Source organism: Pan troglodytes, chromosome 10 (assembly GCF_028858775.2).
Source record: "Pan troglodytes isolate AG18354 chromosome 10, NHGRI_mPanTro3-v2.0_pri, whole genome shotgun sequence".
NCBI lineage: Eukaryota > Metazoa > Chordata > Mammalia > Primates > Hominidae > Pan > Pan troglodytes.
In genome coordinates, this window is record NC_072408.2 from 17,032,420 (window position 1) to 17,053,255 (window position 20,836).

The 20,836-nt window shown below is 42.2% G+C and overlaps 1 protein-coding gene across 1 annotated transcript in view; it reads right to left on the reverse strand.

Annotated features, from left to right (window-relative positions):
* The window catches only part of CLEC2A (C-type lectin domain family 2 member A), a 33,898-nt gene extending 16,169 nt beyond the window's left edge, over nt 1-17,729 (reverse strand). The window contains exons 1-5 of the mRNA XM_001143480.7: nt 17,425-17,729; nt 16,784-16,867; nt 10,549-10,733; nt 9,705-9,812; nt 2,890-7,526 (exon numbers count right to left, since the gene is read on the reverse strand). Of these exons, the coding sequence (XP_001143480.2) occupies nt 2,890-2,944 (55 nt within the window). The 5' untranslated portion in view covers nt 2,945-7,526; nt 9,705-9,812; nt 10,549-10,733; nt 16,784-16,867; nt 17,425-17,729. The remainder of the gene's footprint in view (nt 1-2,889; nt 7,527-9,704; nt 9,813-10,548; nt 10,734-16,783; nt 16,868-17,424) is intronic.
* Between the last annotated feature and the right edge of the window lie 3,107 nt (nt 17,730-20,836).

Genomic DNA, 20,836 nt, shown 5'->3' on the forward strand with positions numbered 1-20,836 from the left:
CACTGTAAAAATGCTGTATAAATTTAACATACAACATTAGCAATTTAAAAAAGATTTTTTCTATTCCTAGTTTCTTAAGAGGGACTTATCTCAGATAGACATTGAATGTTATCATGTTTCCTTGTTGTTATCAAATGCACTTACTGAATAATTGTGTGGACTTTCTTTCAAAAAATTTTAATAGGGTAGCTTGCACTGATATTCTGATATCTAAGCATTCCTAAGATAAATCCACTTGTATATGAATTTTTAACTGCTTTGTTCTATATAGTAAATAAATATTTTCTTGGAATTTCTACTTCTAATTTCATAAGAAGATGAGTCTGTTTCTTTTTGTCTTGTTCTGACTTTGTTTGGAAATCAAAAAGTCTATTAAATCGGGGTAAATTTCTCATTTTGCTATTTTTTGAAGCAAGATGTCCAGTACAAAAATTAGCTATTTCTTGAAAGATCAGTAGATTACTCTATTTTAGTTGCCTTTTCAATGTATTTATTTTTAATTTCTAAAATTCTATAATTATTTATTTCTTCTCATTACATTTTGGCATTTTATATTTCTTAGACCTCTACATTCTTTTTTTTATATTTATAAGCGCATTAGTGTTTTAGTTTGCTAGGCCTGCCTTAACAAGTTGTCACAAACTGGGCGGCTAAAATTAACAGGAATGTATTGTCGTACAGTTCTGGAGACAAGAAGTCTGAAATTAAGATGTTGGTCGGATGGGTTCCTTGTGAGGCCTGTAAGGAAAGAATCTGTTCCAGGCCATTCTCCTTGGCTTGAAGATGGCATTCTCCCTGTATATGGATCCGTCTCTAAATTTTCCTTTTTTATGAGAACACCAGTAATATTAAATTAGGTCCCAACCTACCGACCTAATTTTAACGTGGTAAAGACACTATCTCCAAACCAGATCACATTCTGAGGTAGAGGGGGTTAGAGCCTCAATATATAAAATTTTAAGGGAACAGAGTTTGCCCCATAATAATTGATGAATTATTTCCATAATGTTTTATTAAATTTTAATATTTGTGGGTTTTGTGATTATTTGTACTTTTTTGATATTTTCTTTATTGTATCGTCTTCTGCACACTTTTAGACATCTAGTTCTCTCGTCTTTTCTAATAGCCACCATTTGATTTGTTATTCCTCTCATTTCTTCTCTTTTTCACTAACGTCTCCTATTATCTCATTTTTTAATTTTGTATATTTTTCTTTCACTCTATTGTGCCAGATGCATGTTTTTTTTCTTATCTATTTTGTTTGTACACTTTTGAAGTTTCAGTTTGAGGTATTTGGCTTTTATTAATTTTAGAAGTTGGAATATTATTTCTTCAAATATTTCCTATCCGCTATTCTTTTTTTCTCTCTCTCTGTTTCAGATTCTTGTTATCTAGAAGGTGGCATTTCTACTTCTATTTTTCATATCTCTCAGCTTTTATTTTATATTTTCTAACTGTTTTCTGTCATGTTTTTAATAGCATCTCCTAGGTCTTATTCATTCTTAATCAGCATCCATTCTATTAATTAACTCCTCAAAGTGTTCTTTATTTCAAACACTATATTTCTATAATTATTATTTTCACTTGGTTTTTATTGTGTTCTTGGCGCTTCTTCATTTCATTAATATCTTTTCTTTTGGAGCATTTTTATTATGCTTTAATTAAATTCTCAGACTAGATGTTCTAATGATTCCTGCAGCCCGGCTTTCTCATAATCTTCCAGTACATGCTTCACAGTACTTCATATTTTGTCTTTTCGTTATGCAATGAGATAAATTTTCTTCCACTTTTTACTCTCTAAACTCTTAAATCTGTTACCCAGACAAGCCTGACTAATTTGTTTGGCTAAAGGAATGGAATCTTATTTCTTTTTGTAATACTAATGTCCAATTGTGTAAAATGTAGACTAATTTTTAAAATTTTTCTTATGAAGTTTTCATAGATCAAGAGTTCGTAACTATGACCAATAGTTAGAATATACAATGAAGTAAATTTAACCTTACCCTAAAGAAACTTCTAAATAGAACATCCTTAAATTAAAATGGAAAGTCTTCTAAGACAGAGAGATATTATCACTGAAAACATTCTAGTATAGGCTGCTAGAAATGCTGTAGCTAGAAATCGTATGGTAGATGAAAAGTTTTACTAGGTAGCTACTGAGGTCTCTTCAACCTTTAAGAGTATCAGGCTTACTTATTATTAAAAGAATTATCCCAATTGCCCTGGGAATTCATATCAGTAAACTCTGATAGTGGTTTCAGCTGGAGTCCTTAACTCATTTCAAGATTTTACTTTTTATCTCTTCACTGTCTTTATCTTAAAGTTTTGGCAGGCTTCCTGTTCCAGTCATTTGGCATACAATTCATTCGTTTTCTTTAACATAAACCCTCAGAACTATTGTGAATGGAGGGTGTTTGTATGTGTACCTTGTTTTTATTTATTGGTTTGTTTATGTTTCAATCCACTGAAAACAAACTTCATTGTTGGCCTTAGCTGAATCTTACAATTTTTGAAAAGTTCTTTTCAGTCTTATGAAGTCACAATCATCAAGCCTCCTTCCAGAGTGAAGCATTTGCTTTTTATTCTGTATAAAAGTGTTAAGCAATTTTTTTCCTGTGAAAGTACATTTTAAAAATATTCTTATTGAGATATAATACACGTACCATAAAATTCTCCCCCAAAACCTTCTTACACACAAGCTTATACCCTCTCTTGCAGACATAAAACTCTACATGCTCTAACAGGCTTCCACAATTCTCCAGAAGTGCTTCCCCATCCCTCACTTACTTTAGTAGACTTTCATGGTAAGTAGAGTCCATATTTTTAAGCTGTCCTGTATTTTGTTTTATCTTTCCTTTACTTCCTTCTCATTCACTCTATAAAACTTACCTATCCGATGTATGAAGCCATCAGCTCTGCCATCCCGTAGCTCTGGATTAATCATGGCAAGGTGCTAACCGATGGAGATCAGTAGGAGAGGACTAGAAAGCTTTTCATGTACATCACTTATTTAGGCACTGAGCAAGCTTCAGTCAAAAGAGACTTAACCAATCCAAATGGAAAACATCAGTACTAATTTTAGATCAAAGATAAAAGTAGGCAGACTTGTTAGTTTAAGGAAGGAATTTAAAAATTAACTCATCCATAACAAAAGGATCGTAAAGTCAATCATGTAAACACCACAACAACCGTGCTATGGAACATTTCCATCATCTTTCTTTTTTTCCTTGTGTAATCACTATCTTTTCTGACCCTGGACCCTGGCAAGCATTACTTTGCTTTATATCAACATAGTTTTTCCTTTCATGGAATTTTTTTTTTGAGACAGGGTCTCACTGTGCTGCCCAGGCTGGAGTGCAGTGGGGAAAACATGGCCCATTGCAACTTTGACCTCCTTGGCTCAAGCAATCCTCCTGCCCTACCCACCCAAGTAGCTGGGACTACAGTCGCGCACCATCATGCCCTGCTAATTTTATTTTTTGTAGAGACTAGGTCTCATTATATTGCCCAGACTGGTCTTGAACTCCTGGGCTTAAGTGATCCTCTGGCTTCAGTCACCCAAAGTACTGGGATTACAGGCATGAGCCACCACGGCCAGCCCCTTTCATAGAATTTTGTATAAATGGTATCATATAATATGTAGTGTCTTGTCTCTTGCTTATTTCATTTATAATACTTTTGAGATTCACTCAAGTTGTTGTGCAGGTAAGTAGTTCATTCCCTTTTATTTCTTAGTAGTATTCCTATTGCATGTTATACCAGAAATTATCTCTTTGATCACTAGTTGATGGACTTTTGTTTCTAGGGTGGGACTGTTACGTATGAAACTGCTGTACACAAGCGTTTTTGTGTGAGCAAGTTTTCTCTTGGATAAATTCCCAGAAATTGAATTGCTGCATCATATAAGTATGTTTATCTTTATAAAAAGCTGTAAAACTGGCTGGGCGCGGTGTCTCTCACCTGTAATCCCAGCACTTGGGGAGGCCGAGGCGGGTGGATCATGAGGTCAGGAGATCAAGACTATCCTGGCTAACACAATGAAACCCCGTCTCTACTAAAAATACAAAAAATTAGCCGGGCCTGGTGGCGGGCACCTGTAGTCCCAGCTACTCGAGAGGCTGAGGCAGGAGAATGGTGTGAACCCGGGAGGCGGAGCTTGCAGTGAGCCGAGATCGTGCCACTGCACTCCAGCCTGGGCAACTGAGCAAGACTCTGTCTCAAAAAAAAAAAAAAATTTGCTTCAGCCTGGAATCTTTGCTTTTGGTGCTTCGGTGCAGAGACAGAAAACGGGCACTCAGAGTCACACTGGTAGTTGCACACTGTATCTGCAGAGGGCGTGTCTCATCTGTACCCCGCTGGGTTACAGGATTTCAGGAGGTATTTTTGTCCACCTGCGAATTCCGTTTATTACCTTTCATTTAACAGACAGTGTCTTTCCTTTCTGCAGTTGATTTTGCTAAAGAGGCAATTCATAAGGTGAGGTCCTACTCATAGTATGACTTGCTTTCTCACGACCTCCTTCCATTTTTAGTAACTCCCTGGTCTATTTGGTGCCTATAAAAAAAGAATCTGGTAATGGAGACTTCTTTTAATATGGAAATTTGGTCTGGCAATAACTTATTCCTTTCCACATGTAACTGACCCAATCTGGTTTCCAGATGACAAGTATGCAAGCCCCAGATGTTGAGAAGCCATATTTCAACTGCTTCCTGCATCTGTTGAAATATAATTGTTCATACTTGCCATCCCTTATGTTTCTTGTAACAATTTGCACAGTTCTTGCCAGAATAAATGCCATTCTCTGTATGCTTCAGAGAATTCCGCAATTTGATCAGTGTGTGTGTGTGTGTGTGTGTGTGTGACCTTCCGTAAAACACTTCTAAAGGGTGAAAGCTCTTGTATGGCATAGACATGAATTCCTTCCTCTGGTAATAATTAGGTTATTTCCAGAAGCACAGTGTCATTTTTTTTTTTTTTGAGGTGGAGTTTCTCTCCTGTGGCCCAGGCTGGAATGCAATGGTGTGATCTCGGCTCACGCAACTTCCACCTCCTGGGTTCAAGTGATTCTCCTGCCTCAGCCTCCTGAGTAGCTGGGATTATAGGCATGCACCACCATGCCTGCCTAATTTTGTATTTTTAGTAGAGACGAGGCTTCTCCATGTTGGTCCAGCTGGTCTCGAACTCCTGACCTCAGGTTATCCACCCGCCTCGGCCTCCCAAAGTGCTGGGATTACAGGTGTGAGCCACCATGCCCAGCCCATTCTTTAAATAAAAGCTTTCCTGTTTAAGGCTTTTCAAAGGAGCAGACCACTTTGAAGATTCTCCCTAGGGTTGATATGTGTCTAATTCATTTTATAAAATTATTCTTATCTTCATTTTAAAGCTTTGGCTATACAGTCAGAAATGTCCTGGATAACAAACTATTTTGTATTTAATTTAATTTGCCTCTTCATTGTCTTATTCAACAAACATTTACAGAATGCCTAATTAGTACTTGGCATTTTTCAGGGTGCTTGAAATACGTCTGTGAACAAAATAGACACAGATTCCTTTACTCATGGGGTTTCCATTCCAGGAAGTTTAAACATAAAGACTAAAGATAGTAAACAAATGATACGATATTCCATATTCCAGTATGTAATAAGTTCCACTGAAAACAAAAGATAGGCCAGGTTAAAATTGATTAGTAATATCAAGGTTGAGGAGTGTGAGTTGCAATTTTAATAGGGTAGTCAGGGTAAGCATCACTGAGAAAGTGAAATGTAAATGAACTTTGAGGAGGGAAAGTGCCGTGTGGATACCATCATCCTGGTGGAATTGTGTGAAGATCCTAGGGCAGATGTACGCCTGGCACATTCCGGAAAGAGTGAGGAAGCCAGCTGTGTCTGGAGGAGAACAGTAAGAGAAGAGTTCAGCTAAGTACCAACAGGGTAATTCTGTTTTTGCCATTCTGAGGCCTGTGGCTAATATTCTAAGTGAAATGGGAAGATGGAAAATTATTTTGAGCAGAATAGCGGTGTGATCTGACATACATTTAATATGTTCACTCTGGGTACTGTCCTCAGAATAAGTTGGAAGGGGATGCAATCCACTCACCTAGCCTGAAAAAGTATACTTAAAAATGTTCAAAGTTCTGCTCATGTTCATAAAATTCAACCCGTAGCCCATTATTTGTTCCTTTCTCTTTTCTTCTTTACCTGTCAAATTTTCTCCACTGGGCGCTCTGACTCCTTTTAACATTATTTCTATTTCAGTACAGCTGGATAGAAATGTCATCATTAGGAGATGCAAAGCGGTCCCCTTCTAATGTGATAGTCACCACTCCAGAGATGGCTAATGGAGATGTTTAATGACCTTAAAAATGCATAAGTCTCATTCCCCATCCTCCTTTTGCTAACGATGGTCATTTTTTGTAGCACAATAATCTGAAAATTTTAGAATTATTTTTGTTCTTGTACGGTACAGCATGTAAATTATAATTTAACAACACCTGCATTTAACCTGCTAACACAGTTTACACACTATTAAATCCCGGCCCCATAGAGAATGAGAAGATGAGAAGATGCTGATAAAATTTGCTTCTGATGATGCTGAACACACCATCTATTTTTTCTCTTCTTTTTTTTTGAGACGGGGTCTCGCTCTGTCACCCAGGCTGGAGTGCAGTGGCATGATCTCTGCTCACTGCAAGCTCCGCCTCCCGGGTTCGCACCATTCTCCTGCCTCAGGCTCCCGAGTAGCTGAGACTACAGGCGCCCGCCACCCCGCCCAGCTAATTTTTTCTATTTTTTAGTAGAGGGTAAGGGGTTTCACCATATTACCCAGATGGTCTCCATCTCCTGACCTCGTGATCCTCCCACCTCAGCCTCCCAAAGTGCAGGGATTACAGGCTTGAGCCACCGCACCCGGCCAACCATCTATTTTTTCAATATTATTTTCCATATTGTTTGAATGTCTGTAATGTGTGTGAGACCCAGCTGAATTTAAAGTGTATTTAATTTATACTATTAGTATTTAATATTATACTAAATCTACCATTTAGTATAATCCCAGGTAAACAATCTTTCATTTGCTCATTTATTTAAGCAAAAAATGATAAAAATTCTTCATCATTTAGGGGTAAAAATATTTAGCATAGTTCATGGTACAAGTTAATACTCAAAAGAGAATTACTCATTATATCAGGAAATGTAAAAGCGAAGAAAAGAAAACTAGGCCAAAGTAAAATATTAAGAGGTGCAGAGACTTTAATATCAGCCAGATGTTAACCCTTGCCCTCTGTCCTTCTGAGACCCGTGTAAGTATTAGCTGGAATCTAAACCCCATAGGTTTGTGGGAATCCAGAGAACTCTCCATGATTTCTTCAAGTCACCAGGGCTTCCTTCTTCGTGGTCCTCTCCACTTCTAAATACTCACGTTTTGCTCCCATGACTCATAGCACAAAACTCGATTCTTTCACTAGTTTCAGCAACGACAGCAACAACAAATCCACTTAATGTAAATAATTCGCTAGTTTCATAACTTGACTAAAGACAAAACAAATAGATTAATTCTTTATTTACTGGACTTCCTGAGAAATAACTGAGCACAGCCTCGAAAATAGAATGTAAATTTCATTAGCCCTGTTTCTAAAACACGTGCAGTGTGGAAGGAGTAGAGGAAGTGAAACAAGCTGTTGCTCTCCTCTTATCTTTCTCCAAACTTTACCTCAGGACCCTGATGGTAGGAAGAAAAGGACACTATGTGACTTCAGTGCCTAACAACACAGTCCTGGAAATTTACGCTGTTGATACTATAGCAAACATTGTAATCATTTTGTGAGGGATTGGATTCTTCCCTTTATACTGTAGAATAAACATTGATATATCAATGTGTTTAGCCATTTAGAAATTATAAAGAAGGGGAGTGTAACTGACATTTCATTGAACATACCTTTCATATATTACAAAATTGATCTATTAATGCTGAAATAAATGTTCATTTGGCCACTCTTTATCACCATCACTGTAGTGAAACAGGTATTCTTTACTCAATAGATTACGATACACATAAGTAAACAAATAAAATCTAAAGAAAAGATTTCCTACATTTATATTTTATGCCATACATATAAACATGTGAAATTCAAAATTCAAAACGGAGGAAAACAGGATGGTTAATCATGATACATTTCTGGTTATACTGTAATTATTTGGGGGAACTTCACAGTACTGGTGTACACTTTCCTAACTTCTAGGGTAACTTCAAATTTTTATCCTGCCCATTCCCAAAATATATGTGTATTTTTATGCTTATCCAATCCGTAGTGCCAACTAATAACAACTGTTATGGGCTGAATTATAGGCCCGCAAATTTCATACATTAAGTGCCTAACTCCCAGTACCTGAGAATGTAACAGATTTGGAGATAAGGTATTTGTTTTTTTTAAAAAAGAAGTGATTGAGGTAAGAAAAGGTCTTTAGGGTGCACCTTAATCCAATATGACTGATGTCCCTATAAGAAGAAATAAGTTAGACACAGACTTGAGTGTGTACAGAAGGCCACATGAAGACAGAGTGAGAAGACAGCCATCTGCAAGCCAAGGAGAAGGGCCTTAAAAGAAACCAACCCTACTAACAACTTGATCCTGGACTTAATGGCCTCCAGAGCTGTCTTTAAGCCACCCATTCAGTGGCATTTATTACAGCAGACCTAGCAAATTAATACACCAATGTTAACTCCTGTCTCATTTTTTGATGGGCCTGTATATAATATGTAATGCCACATTAAGCTGTTAATATTTTCTTTCAAGAAAATGTAATATTATGTTTTATAGTCAGAAAGTTTAATCTGTCTTTTTTTTTTTACATTTTTCAAAGATAAAATATAATATTGGGTATATTATCACTCTCAAATCATTGTGCATTTTCACCCCAAATTGAATGTAAATACAATAATCATAAGAGAATTTTCTCAACTTTAGAAAGTTCCGCTACTAATTTTATTATATTATATACAACATGTAATATCTGGCATGGAGTGCTACAGAACCAGTATCTATTACAAAGTGGGCAGTCAATAAATGGTAGCTAGTGGTCACCTTTAGTTCACCAAAGAATATCGAGAACTCAATATCCTTTATATGACTTTCTCCACCCTGACGTTGGAGAAATTTGTAAGTGTTTTAAGAACAAAATAGATTCTAAGTGTATGATGAGTTTTTTCAAGCTATGGAATATAAAGAAGTTCTTGAATTTTAAACAAAGGTAAACTGAGGCAAACATGTTCTCTTCTTAACTTACTCTTGTGCATGTCAGGCCACTGGTGGGTGTGGAAAGTGTAGGCTTCAGTACACTCTCTAATGCTCTCCCATCAATGAAAGGCCAAAGGAACAACAACAACAACAAAAAAACAAAAGGCAAGGTCCCAGGTTGAAAGAGGAAAGGATCAAACTGCTTAGACTTGCATCCAGTTCAGGATAAAGGGAACACTTGTGACTCACATGTGGTATATGCCAATTCCATATATATACATAAATATTGATATGTGATGCCAAACCCTCACTAAAAACCATAACTTTGTCTAAATATTCTCTTTGGCATCTATTTTTTGAGGGTCTTTTGGGGGGATGATGTGGAGGAATCTATGGAGGAAGCCAGTTATAGACTCAGAATCTTTACCATGCTTTACACATTTAATAGTAAATACATGTTAGTAAGGCTTACCAATTGCTGAATGTAGCTCCATCTGCCCACATCCACGTTTTGTTTGCATTGTGCTTGCTCAGTTCAAACCAATATAAAGATGGCCCCAGATAATGCATCAAAGATTCCCTTTACAAAATACAGAGTGCTGTCATAGATCTCTTCTAGTTTTCTCATTCTCACTCCCTCCAGTGCCGTTTAAGTCCATTATTATCTTGCACGGTTACTGCAAAGGCCGTATAACGATTCCCTCCATTTACATTTGCCACTCAGTAGCCAATCTCATCACAGCAAAGATTATGATTCTTTTAAAACTTAAGTCAGATCCTATTACATTTTCCCTCATAATTTGGCAGTATCTCCCTATTTTGCTTGGAGCAAAAACTAAACTCTTTACAATAGCCTGCAAGACCCTAATGATCCGCATTCTTCACCCAATCCCTCATTTTAGATAGATTGACTGGCTGCTTCTTTTCTGTTCCTTGAATATTCCAGACATTCACTGGCCTTAAGACACACGCTCCAGCCATTTTCCTTTCCTGGAAAGTTCACTTCTAGATAGTCCCTTACCTGCTTCACATCCTTCCTAAAATGTCACCATCTTATTGGGATATAACCTTACCTGCAGTAAACCCACTCCCTTAATTTTCATTTTTTTGCATAAAACTTTCCAACTTCTAACACAATATATAAATTACATATTTAATAAGATAATTTTTCATTGCTTATCTCTTCCCCTAGGATGTAAACTCCACAAGGGCAAAGATCTTTGATTCTTTGGTTTGCTAATGTATTACACCCTAGGAGTGTGCCTGTCTTTTAGTAGCTATTAAATGAGATTAATATTGCAAAGAAGAAATCTAACCATTTCATTCTGAGAGTTGAGCCTGGCCAGAGATCCATAACTTCTGCAGTTTTCTCAGCCATTGATCCACGTTGTTTCATGTTCAGATTGAAAGAAGCAATTATTATTGATTCAGTTCCAGCCTTGTGGACACATAGTCAAATTTTCTAGGCATGTCTTGTTTCTAAGGTGCCTTGGAATTCCAACTGAAATTAACAGGTAATAGAGAAAAAGAATAAAGAAAGTATCAAAGAGAGAAAGAGTGAGCTTCAGAGTAAAATATTATTATATAGCTCAGACTAATAAAATGTGTTTTACTTACATATTCAATTTGAATGACTTAACTTTAAACATCAATTCAAAAAAATTGAATATCGAGAAGAGAACATGAAAGGAATAAGCACTGGAGAATGAGATCTATGAAAAATTTAAAAACTCAATAACAAACTTCCAGAAATTCAGTATCTTCCAGCCATTTTCCCTCCTAAATTTTAGACTACATGAATTTTCTTTATTCATCTATTTCTTTCCTAAAATTTACTATGCTCTCTAGAACAAGTTGCAGTGTAAATAAACAAATGTTTCTATATTCATAACTTCAGTGAGCTGGTTCCTATCATCAACTTAACTGAGACTATATTGTCTTTCAAAGACAGCATTTCTCTAGAAGGTGGCGCTGTTTCCTTGTCCGTTATGAAACAAGAAACACAGAGAAAAGAATGCTAAAATTTCCCTTTTCACTCTCCACTTTTACTCCTTAAGTTACTGCACTAGATAAAGGAAGTTCCTTGTTAAGGTATAATCCTGAAAGAAACAAGCTCTGAGAGCACCTCCTACCCACAGCTAAAATAAATAACTGGTTCATCTTCAAATCTGTGAGTGGGAAAATCCTCAATGGGAAGGATCAACTGGCAATATGGTTCTATATAGTTGAGAACTGAGAGTGAAGTGAAAAAATCAAGTTATCAAAGTTATTTGAATGTATCATGTTCAAAATTATTTTAAAATGTCAAATTCAAATCAATAACCAATATAAAAACCAAATACTTAATTCAAAACTTGGGTCACCAGAAAGCCAGTTTTCTCATTCATTTACTAATTAATTCATTCTTTCATTTATGCAGTCAACAACTACCGATTGAGCACCTGCTACACGCCAGACATTTTTGTAGCTCTATGAATAGCCTACATAACATACAGAAATACCTACTCTTATGGGACTTATGCATCTGAAATTATATAGTTTGTCGTAAAATAGATCAGAGTGAAGGAGAATCAGGGAATCACGGTTGTTGGTAAAACGAGTAGAAAGCAAACCACAAGAATATGGCGTCATGTAAGTCAAATGAATTTTTTTTTTTTTTAGAAAAAGGGAGTGCCAAAAGCTGCAAATAGGTTATATAATAAGGTGAGGAGGGAGAATGGACCAGTCGATTTAGCAATATGGAAGTTATTGGTGAACTTGAAAGACAAGTTTGGTGGAAAAAGCAGAGTGGAAGCTTGATCCAAGTGGATTTAACAGAAAATGGAAAGATAAAAAATTATTTTGAAAAGCCGTTTTAAGGAGGTTGCTGTACCAAGGAGAAAAACAATAAATTGGTTGCTAAAAGATAAGTGGGGTCTAATAAATTCTGTTGTTTTTGTTGTTTATTTTTTCAAGGTTGATATAGATATCAGTATGTCATATATGCTGATGGAGATGTTTCAGTTGAGGATGAAAAAAGGATGATGTAGGAGAGTGGAGAATTACTAGGGTGATATTACTGATCCAGTGAGAGAATATAGGATCTATTGTAGAACATGAATACTGCATCTACAGTTCCAGGAGTCTAGGCAGAGTGTAGGGGCAGAGATGGAGTAAGTAAGCTGGTGTGGTGATGGGAGCATTTGGAAGTTTCCTACAAATTGTTAAAATTAGAACAAGTTGGAAGCAAGGGTATAGACATGAGAATGAGCATGAGGAGAATGGAGATGAAGGAGAAGGTATAAATTGCTAATGAATGGCAGTGAAAGAGTTAATGCACTAGGGAACTATAATACAATTGCCAGTCCCTCACCCTACTTCTTTGTAACTCCGTCATAATTATACCTGGTGTGATTCTCTGACATGTGTGTTCTAAGATGATCTTTGATAAACGCCTACTTGAGTTTAAGATTCAGCACAAATATTTCTCCCTTCATTAAAGCCTTGACTACAAGCAGCTAACTTATAATCTCCTCTCCTGCTTCAAATTCAACATAGTTCTATTTAGTAATTATTTCTTTAGTGTTACAGTTGTTTGCTTACATGCTTCCATATTCAGTTAAAGATAAACTACTTTCAGGCAAGAAATACCATTTTTTTTCATTGTTGTTTCATCAGCAGGCAGCACTGTGCCTAAAGCTTGATACATATTTATTGAAAGACTGAGATATTCAGAGAAGGATTGTGTGGTAGATAGAGCTCCCTCTCCCCTCTCCCCTCTCCCCTCTCCCCTCCCCCCTTTCCCCTCCCCCCTCTCCCCTCCCCCCTCTCCCCTCTCCCCTCTCCCCTCTCCCTCTTTCCACGGTCTCCCTCTGATGCCGAGCCGAAGCTGGACGGTACTGCTGCCATCTCAGCTCACTGCAACCTCCCTGATTCTCCTGCCTCAGCCTGCCGAGTGCCTGCGATTGCAGGCGTGCGCCGCCACGCCTGACTGGTTTTCGTATTTTTTTGGTGGAGACGGGGTTTCGATGTGTCGGCTGGGCTGGTCTCCAGCTCCTAACCGCGAGTGATCCGCCAGCCTCGGCCTCCCGAGGTGCCGGGATTGCAGACGGAGTCTCGTTAACTCAGTGCTCAATGGCGCCCAGGCTGGAGTGCAGTGGCGTGATCTCGGCTCGCTACAACCACCTCCCAGCCGCCTGCCTTGGCCTCCCTAAGTGCCGAGATTGCAGCCTCTGCCTGGCAGCCACCCCGTCTGGGAAGTGAGGAGCGTCTCCGCCTGACTGCCCATCGTCTGGGATGTGAGGAGCCCCTCTGCCTGGCTGCCCAGTCTGGAAAGTGAGGAGCGTCTCTGCCTGGCTGCCATCCCATCTAGGAAGTGAGGAGCGCCTCTTCCCGGCCGCCATCACATCTGGGAAGTGAGGAGCGTCTCTGCCCGGCTGCCCATCGTCTGAGATGTGGGGAGCACCTCTGCCCTGCCGCCCCGTCCGGGATGTGAGGAGTGTCTCTGCCCGGCCGCCCTGTCTGAGAAGTGAGGAGACCCTCTGCCTGGCAACCGCCCCGTCTGAGAAGTGAGGAGCCCCTCCGCCCGGCAGCCACCCCATCTGAGAAGTGAGGAGTGTCCTCCCTCCTCGTCTGGGAGGGAGGTGGGGGGGTCAGCCCCCCGCCCGGCCAGCCGCCCCGTCCGGGAGGTGAGGGGCACCTCTGCCCGGCCGCCCCTACCGGGAAGTGAGGAGCCCCTCTGCCCGGCCAGCCGCCTCGTCCGGGAGGGAGGTGGGGGGGTCAGCCCCCCGCCTGGCCAGCCGCCCCGTCCGGGAGGCGAGGGGTGCCTCTGCCCGGCCGCCCCTACTGGGAAGTGAGGAGCCCCTCTGCCCGGCCAGCCGCCCCGTCCGGGAGGGAGGTGGGGGGGTCAGCCCCCCTCCCGGCCAGCCGCCCCATCCAGGAGGGAGGTGGGGGGGTCAGCCCCCCGCCCGGCCAGCCGCCCCGTCTGGGAGGGAGGTGGGGGGATCAGCCCCCCGCCTGGCCAGCCGCCCCGTCCGGGAGGGAGGTGGGGGGATCAGCCCCCTGCCCGGCCAGCCGCCCTGTCCAGGAGGTGGGGGGGGCGCCTCTGCCCGGCCGCCCCTACTGGGAAGTGAGGAGCCCCTCTGCCCGGCCAGCCGCTCTGTCTGGGAGGGAGGTGGGGGGGTCAGCCCCCGGCCCGGCCAGCCGCCCCGTCCGGGAGGGAGGTGGGGGGGTTAGCCCCCTGCCTGGCCAGCCGCCCCATCCGGGAGGTGAGGGGCACCTCTGCCCGGCCGCCCCTTCTGGGAAGTGAGGAGCCCCTCTGCCCGGCCAGCCGCCCCATCCGGGAGGGAGGTGGGGGGGTCAGCCCCCCGCCCGGCCAGCCACCCCATCCGGGAGGGAGGTGGGGGGGGTCAGCCCCCCACCCGGCCAGCCGCCCCGTCCGGGAGGGAGGTGGGGGGTCAGCCCCCTGCCCGGCCAGCCGCCCCGTCCGGGAGGGAGGTGGGGGGGTCCGCCCCCCGCCCGGCCAGCCGCCCCGTCCGGGAGGGAGGTCGGGGGGTCATCCCCCCGCCCGGCCAGCCGCCCCGTCCGGGAGGGAGGTGGGGGGGTCAGCCCCCCGCCCGGCCAGCCGCCCCGTCCGGGAGGGAGGTGGGGGGTCAGCCCCCCGCCCGGCCAGCCGCCCCGTCCGGGAGGGAGGTGGGGGGGTCAGCCCCCCGCCCGGCCAGCCGCCCCGTCCGGGAGGGAGGTGGGGGGATCAGCCCCCCGCCCGGCCAGCCGCCCTGTCCGGGAGGTGAGGGGCGCCTCTGCCCGGCCGCCCCTACCGGGAAGTGAGGAGCCCCTCTGCCCGGCCAGCCGCCCTGTCCGGGAGGGAGGTGGGGGGGTCAGCCCCCTGCCGGGCCAGCCGCCCCGTCGGGGAAGTGAGGGGCGCCTCTGCCCGGCCGCCCCTACTGGGAAGTGAGGAGCCCCTCTGCCCGGCCAGCCGCCCTGTCCGGGAGGGAGGTGGGGGGTCAGCCCCCCGCCCGGCCAGCCGCCCCGTCCGGGAGGGAGGTGGGGGGGCAGCCCCCGCCCGGCCAGCCGCCCCGTCCGGGAGGTGAGGGGCGCCTCTGCCCGGCCGCCCCTACTGGGAAGTGAGGGGCTCCTCTGCCCGGCCACCACCCCATCTGGGAGGTGTACTCAACAGCTCATTGAGAACGGGCCATGAAGACAATGGCGGTTTTGTGGAATAGAAAGGGGGGAAAGGTGGGGAAAAGATTGAGAAATCGGATGGTTGCTGTGTCTGTGTAGAAAGAGGTAGACATGGGAGACTTTTCATTTTGTTCTGTACTAAGAAAAATTCTTCTGCCTTGGGATCCTGTTGATCTGTGACCTTACCCCCAACCCTGTGCTCTCTGAAACATGTGCTGTATCCACTCAGGGTTGAATGGATTAAGGGCGGTGCAAGATGTGCTTTGTTAAACAGATGCTTGAAGGCAGCATGTTCGTTAAGAGTCATCACCACTCCTTAATCTCAAGTACCCAGGGACACAAACACTGCAGAAGGCTGCAGGGTCCTCTGCCTAGGAAAACCAGAGAACTTTGTTCACTTGTTTATCTGCTGACCTTCCCTCCACTATTGTCCTGTGACCCTGCCAAATCCCCCTCTGCGAGAAACACCCAAGAATGATCAATAAAAAAGAAAAAAAAAAAAATAACAAGTGTTGGTGAGGATACGGGGAAACTGGAGCTTCCTGCACGCTGGTGGGAACGTGAGTGGTGCAGCCACCGTGGAAAACAGCCTGACAGCTCCTCGAAGGACTGCACACAGAGGCCAGCATGACGCAGCAACTCCACTCCTAGGTGCACACCCAGAAGAACAAAAGCATGCGTCCACAAAAATGCGTACACACAGGCTCACGTCAGCATGACTCACGACAGCCAAAACGTGGAAAATGTCCATGGATGGATATGCACAAACTGTAGCCCATGCACACCATGAAATATTGCCCAGCCCTAAACAGGAATGGCGCTCTGACACCGGCTGTGATGGGATGAGCCTTGAGGATATTGTGCCCCATGCAAGGATCAGACACAGGGCTGTGGCAATGTGGCCACCCCATTCGCAGGAAATGTCCGGTCCAGGCACAGCCACAGAGGCAGAGAGCGCATCAGTGCTCACCCGGGGCAGGAGGACAGGGCACTGGGGAGCGGCTGCTCACATATGTGGAGCTTTTGCTGATTGGAACCTTCTAGAACTGGACAGTGCTGATGGCTGGCTTCACAACTCTGTGAACGTACTTAAGACCATTGAACTGGGCACTCCAAATGGGGGAGTTGTGTGGTATTCAAATTATCTGAATAAAGCTGTTCTAAAAAAAAAAAAAAAAAAAAAAAAAAAAAAAGAAAGACTGATTATTCTAGAAGGTGAAGCAGGTGACTAAGTTTGAAGAGCAATTAGATGCACTGTCTTGGAAAATGCTTTTATCTCTAAGTTGTTCTATATTAAGGAAGGAAAGACTAGTTATTGGTATCCAACTGAATCAATAATACAATAATTTTAACAGTTTAATTTAATAATTTTAGCAGAAATTGTTTACTTACATTTTCTGGGAAATCTTAAAATCCCCCAAAGAAGAAAAGCAATGCCTCCACATATAAAAATTGAGATGATCATTATTTTCCTTTCTATTATACCAAAGAGAAACAGATGTCATTGTTTATGTTCCAGAGAGAAAAAAAGCAAGCAAACCAACAAAAAACCCATCATGTTTATCTCTTTTCTCTATCTTCCGCGTGTTCTACTGTTCACAATTCAGCAATTAATGTATTAGAAAAATAAGAAAGGGAACTAAGACCTAACGTTTGAACATCAGGAGCCTCGAAGGTGCTTTGGCTCCACTTTCCTGTGCTATTTGGCAGAACTGTGTTACTAAATCTTCTGCCCTGCTTCCAGAACAGAAAACCAACAGTTTCCTCGTAGCGTCTTTTAATAAAATACTGCCTTTTCCAAGGGAAAATTCCAAGTATTTTTAATGAAATACTGTCTTTTCCAATATGATGGAGGAGGCTGGAATCGCCAATTATCATTATTATTGAAGTCTTTGTTTTATTAATGAAAACTGCTTTTACTTAAGACCTATATTATGGTCGCTGTCCCCTACCCTGCCCTTCCCTCCCAATGCTAAAAGGGGGCAAGCTGGGATCAAGAAAAGATGCTAGAATAATCACACAACCTCACCCACCTGGCGTGTTGGTCTTCTGCTCCACAACCTCCGTCCCATCCTTACTCTCCATCCCTTCTCCCTCCATCTCCAACCCTCACGAGGAAGGCTCATCCTTCTGTGTGTGATCACAGAGGCTGGAATAATCCTGCGGGTGAATTGCAAATTGTTAATTATATGTGGTGAGTGTGCAAACCGCAGGAAACTGACGACCCGGTTTTTCTGAGGGGTGGTGCGGCAGCAAGACAGTAGGAGAAACAGCACAGCAACCTAGCATCCTCCACTCAGCCGCGCAGGTGGACTTCGGCCAGATGGCCCCCAGGGGCGTGTCATGTGCCTTCTCTGACGTTTGTACGAGGCAGGTGCAGCAACGGCAGCCGGGCATGCACCAACGGTGCCTCTGCCCCGGCAGCGATGACTCTACAGCCCATGATTTCCGCAGCCCACGATTGGCTGGGGCACAGCGATAAGAATTCAACCTAATGGGCACCTCACCTCCCACCTGCTTGGTACGCAGAGCAGAGAATGGGGAGTCCCATACACTTCCTTTCGGGCTTCTTCATATTGTCTCCCTAAAAATCTCCGATTGGACACAGGTATATAACATAAATTGCCTGTACTGGAAAGTGTACACATTCTCTCACGCCACAAGGTGGATCTGCACCCATTTTCTTGTTTTTAATAACTTTTTTCTGTTCTATATTTTTAACCACTGTGTTCTAAGTGTACCTGTAGAGTGTTTAGTAAAATGTGGGAAAACAAAGCCATTGTTTTTACATGTTTTCATAGGAACTAATGAAAGCTTGTTTCATATACAGGCAGTTTTTATTTTGCACTGTAGTGTGTGATAATAAAAATTGCTGCACAAGCTGATATCACACCAAGCTATTTTAATAATAGGGAAAAGTATGATTTTTCCTTTATCCTCTTTTCCTGATTGAAAATTACTTTATTGTCACTCATAAACATATAGGGAAATGTAAACAACAATAAAATTAATATTTTAAAAGTATGCTATAGTTAAAACATTAAAAACACTGAGTTTCAAGTGTTTTGCTTAAAAGAAAATGAGTAGTGTGAATTGAGCACGTGCTCTTGTTGTTGTATCGCTTACAATATGGAGCCAGCATCTTTTAGATGCCTTCTCAAGCTTTTTTATTCCTAAATTTGGACAGACTTCCAATATACTATTCTTTGCACTTGAAATGTTAGGAAACACATTGAGAGTTCATTTGATGTGAACACTTTAGCTCGTATAACTTCCTCTGGGACCTCTTCATTCTTTTCATCACAACCACTTACCTTATTTTTGTCAATAAGTGTGCCTTTACTAAATTCCTCTGGTTGCATTATCTAGAGACTCTTCAAAAGGTGAATTATTAATAACCCTATCAACAGCTATTGCTTCTCTAACTTCATTTCTCTTCTATTTTATTTCCCCTTTCAGCGCCATCATTTTTTGCTGCACTTTGTGTCACTAACCAATTTCCTGTTTCAATTACCTTCCTCTTCTTGTCTTCCTGTTTCAAATTTCCTTTGGAATTTGTCATACAGTGACAAACCCATGTGACATTTACAAAATAATACAGAATAACTCTCCATGTTATTCTGTATTAACTGATAAAAGATGCAAGGTGACCAATCAATCATTGACAGACTTGGAAAAAAGTGACATGATTGGTCGTTAATCACAATACAAACATGTATATAGTGATTTGTGAACTGAAAAACTAGCATGGAAGTTTCTACTTTATACAATTACTTACAGTAAATATAATACAAATACAGATAAATACGCTTAAATAATTAAACTGTGCTGTTGGGGAGTTATTTAATTAAACTGTGAGAAGTGAAGTTTATGCATATTAGAACCACGCAAAGTAAAGTTTATACACACACCCTACTCCCCACAGACATTCTCTTTAAAATATACATATACGGCCGGGCACTGTGGCTCACGCCTGTAATCCCAGCACATTGGGAGGCTGAGGCAGGCGGAGCATCTGAAGTCAAGGAGTTTGAAACCAGTTTGGCCAACATGGTGAAACCCCGTCTCTACTAAAAATACAAAAATTAGCCTGGTGTGGTGGCAGGCGCCTGTAATCCCAGCTACTCAGGAGGCTGAGGCAGGAGAATCACTTGAACCCAGGAGGCGGAGGTTGTAGTGAGCCGGCGTCCCGCCATTGCACTCCAGCCTGGAGATAGATATATATATATATATATATATATAAATTTTTATATATATACACACACAAATACATATACAAACAAACACATATACATGTATAAGCATATATTGTACATGTATAGACCTTATTCTATACGTAAGAATTATTTATACTTATTTGTGTAATGTATTCTTGTGACTTCAGTAATTAATTAGCACAGATTTCAAAGCTATAAATGGTAGAAATGTGGTCTCTCACAGTTCTGGAGGCCAGAAGTCTGGAATAAAGAGGCTCTGAGGAAGAACCTACTTCACACCTCTCTTCCAGCTTCTGGTGGCTGCTGGCAATCCTTAGTGATCCTTACCATGAAGTTGCACCATGCCAGTCTCTGCCTCTATCTTCTTAATGAGTGGAAAATAGTTCCTAGAATTCAACTAGAAGATTTCTCTCATTTTTCATTTACCTTGACAGACCATATATTCCTTCTCAAGATGATAAATTTCAAGAGGAATAGAAACAGTATGATTGGCTTAGATTAAATTCAACCAAATCATTAGAGATAAGATCAACCTCTCCCTCATAGAAGCAAGTATATATATGGGTGTGGAGGGATTGTTTTCTTCTTACAATACTCTTAATATTTCACTTCCTACACCAGATGTGTAGGGAGCAGGTTTCTCCTCAAATCAATAAATTATCTAGGGCAGGGGGCCCCAACCCTCGGGCCATGGGCCAGTACCGGTCCATGGCCTTTCAGGAACGGTCCATGGCCTTTCAGGAACAGTCCATGGCCTGTTAGGAATGGGGTTGCACAGCAGGAGGTAAGCAGCAGGCAAGAGAGAGCAGCTTCATCTGTATTTACAGCCACTTCCCATCACTTGCATTACTGCCTGAGCTCCACCTCCTGTCAGATCAGCTGCTCATTAGATTCTCATAGGAGTGCAAACCCTACTGTGAACTGTGAATGCAAGGGATCTAAGTTGCATGCTCCTTAGGAGAATCTAATGCCTGCTGATCTGTCACTGTCTCCCGTCATCCCCAGATGAGACCATCTAGTTTCAGGAAAACAAGCTCAGGGTTTCCACTGATTCTACATTATGGTGAGTTGTGTAAGTATTTTATTATATATTACAATGTAATAATACTAGAAATAAAGTGAACAAAAAATGTAATGCACTTGAATCATCTTGAAACCATCTTCCCCCACCCCAGGGTCTGTAGAGAAATTATCTTCCCTGAAATCGGTCCCTGGTGCTGAAAAGGTT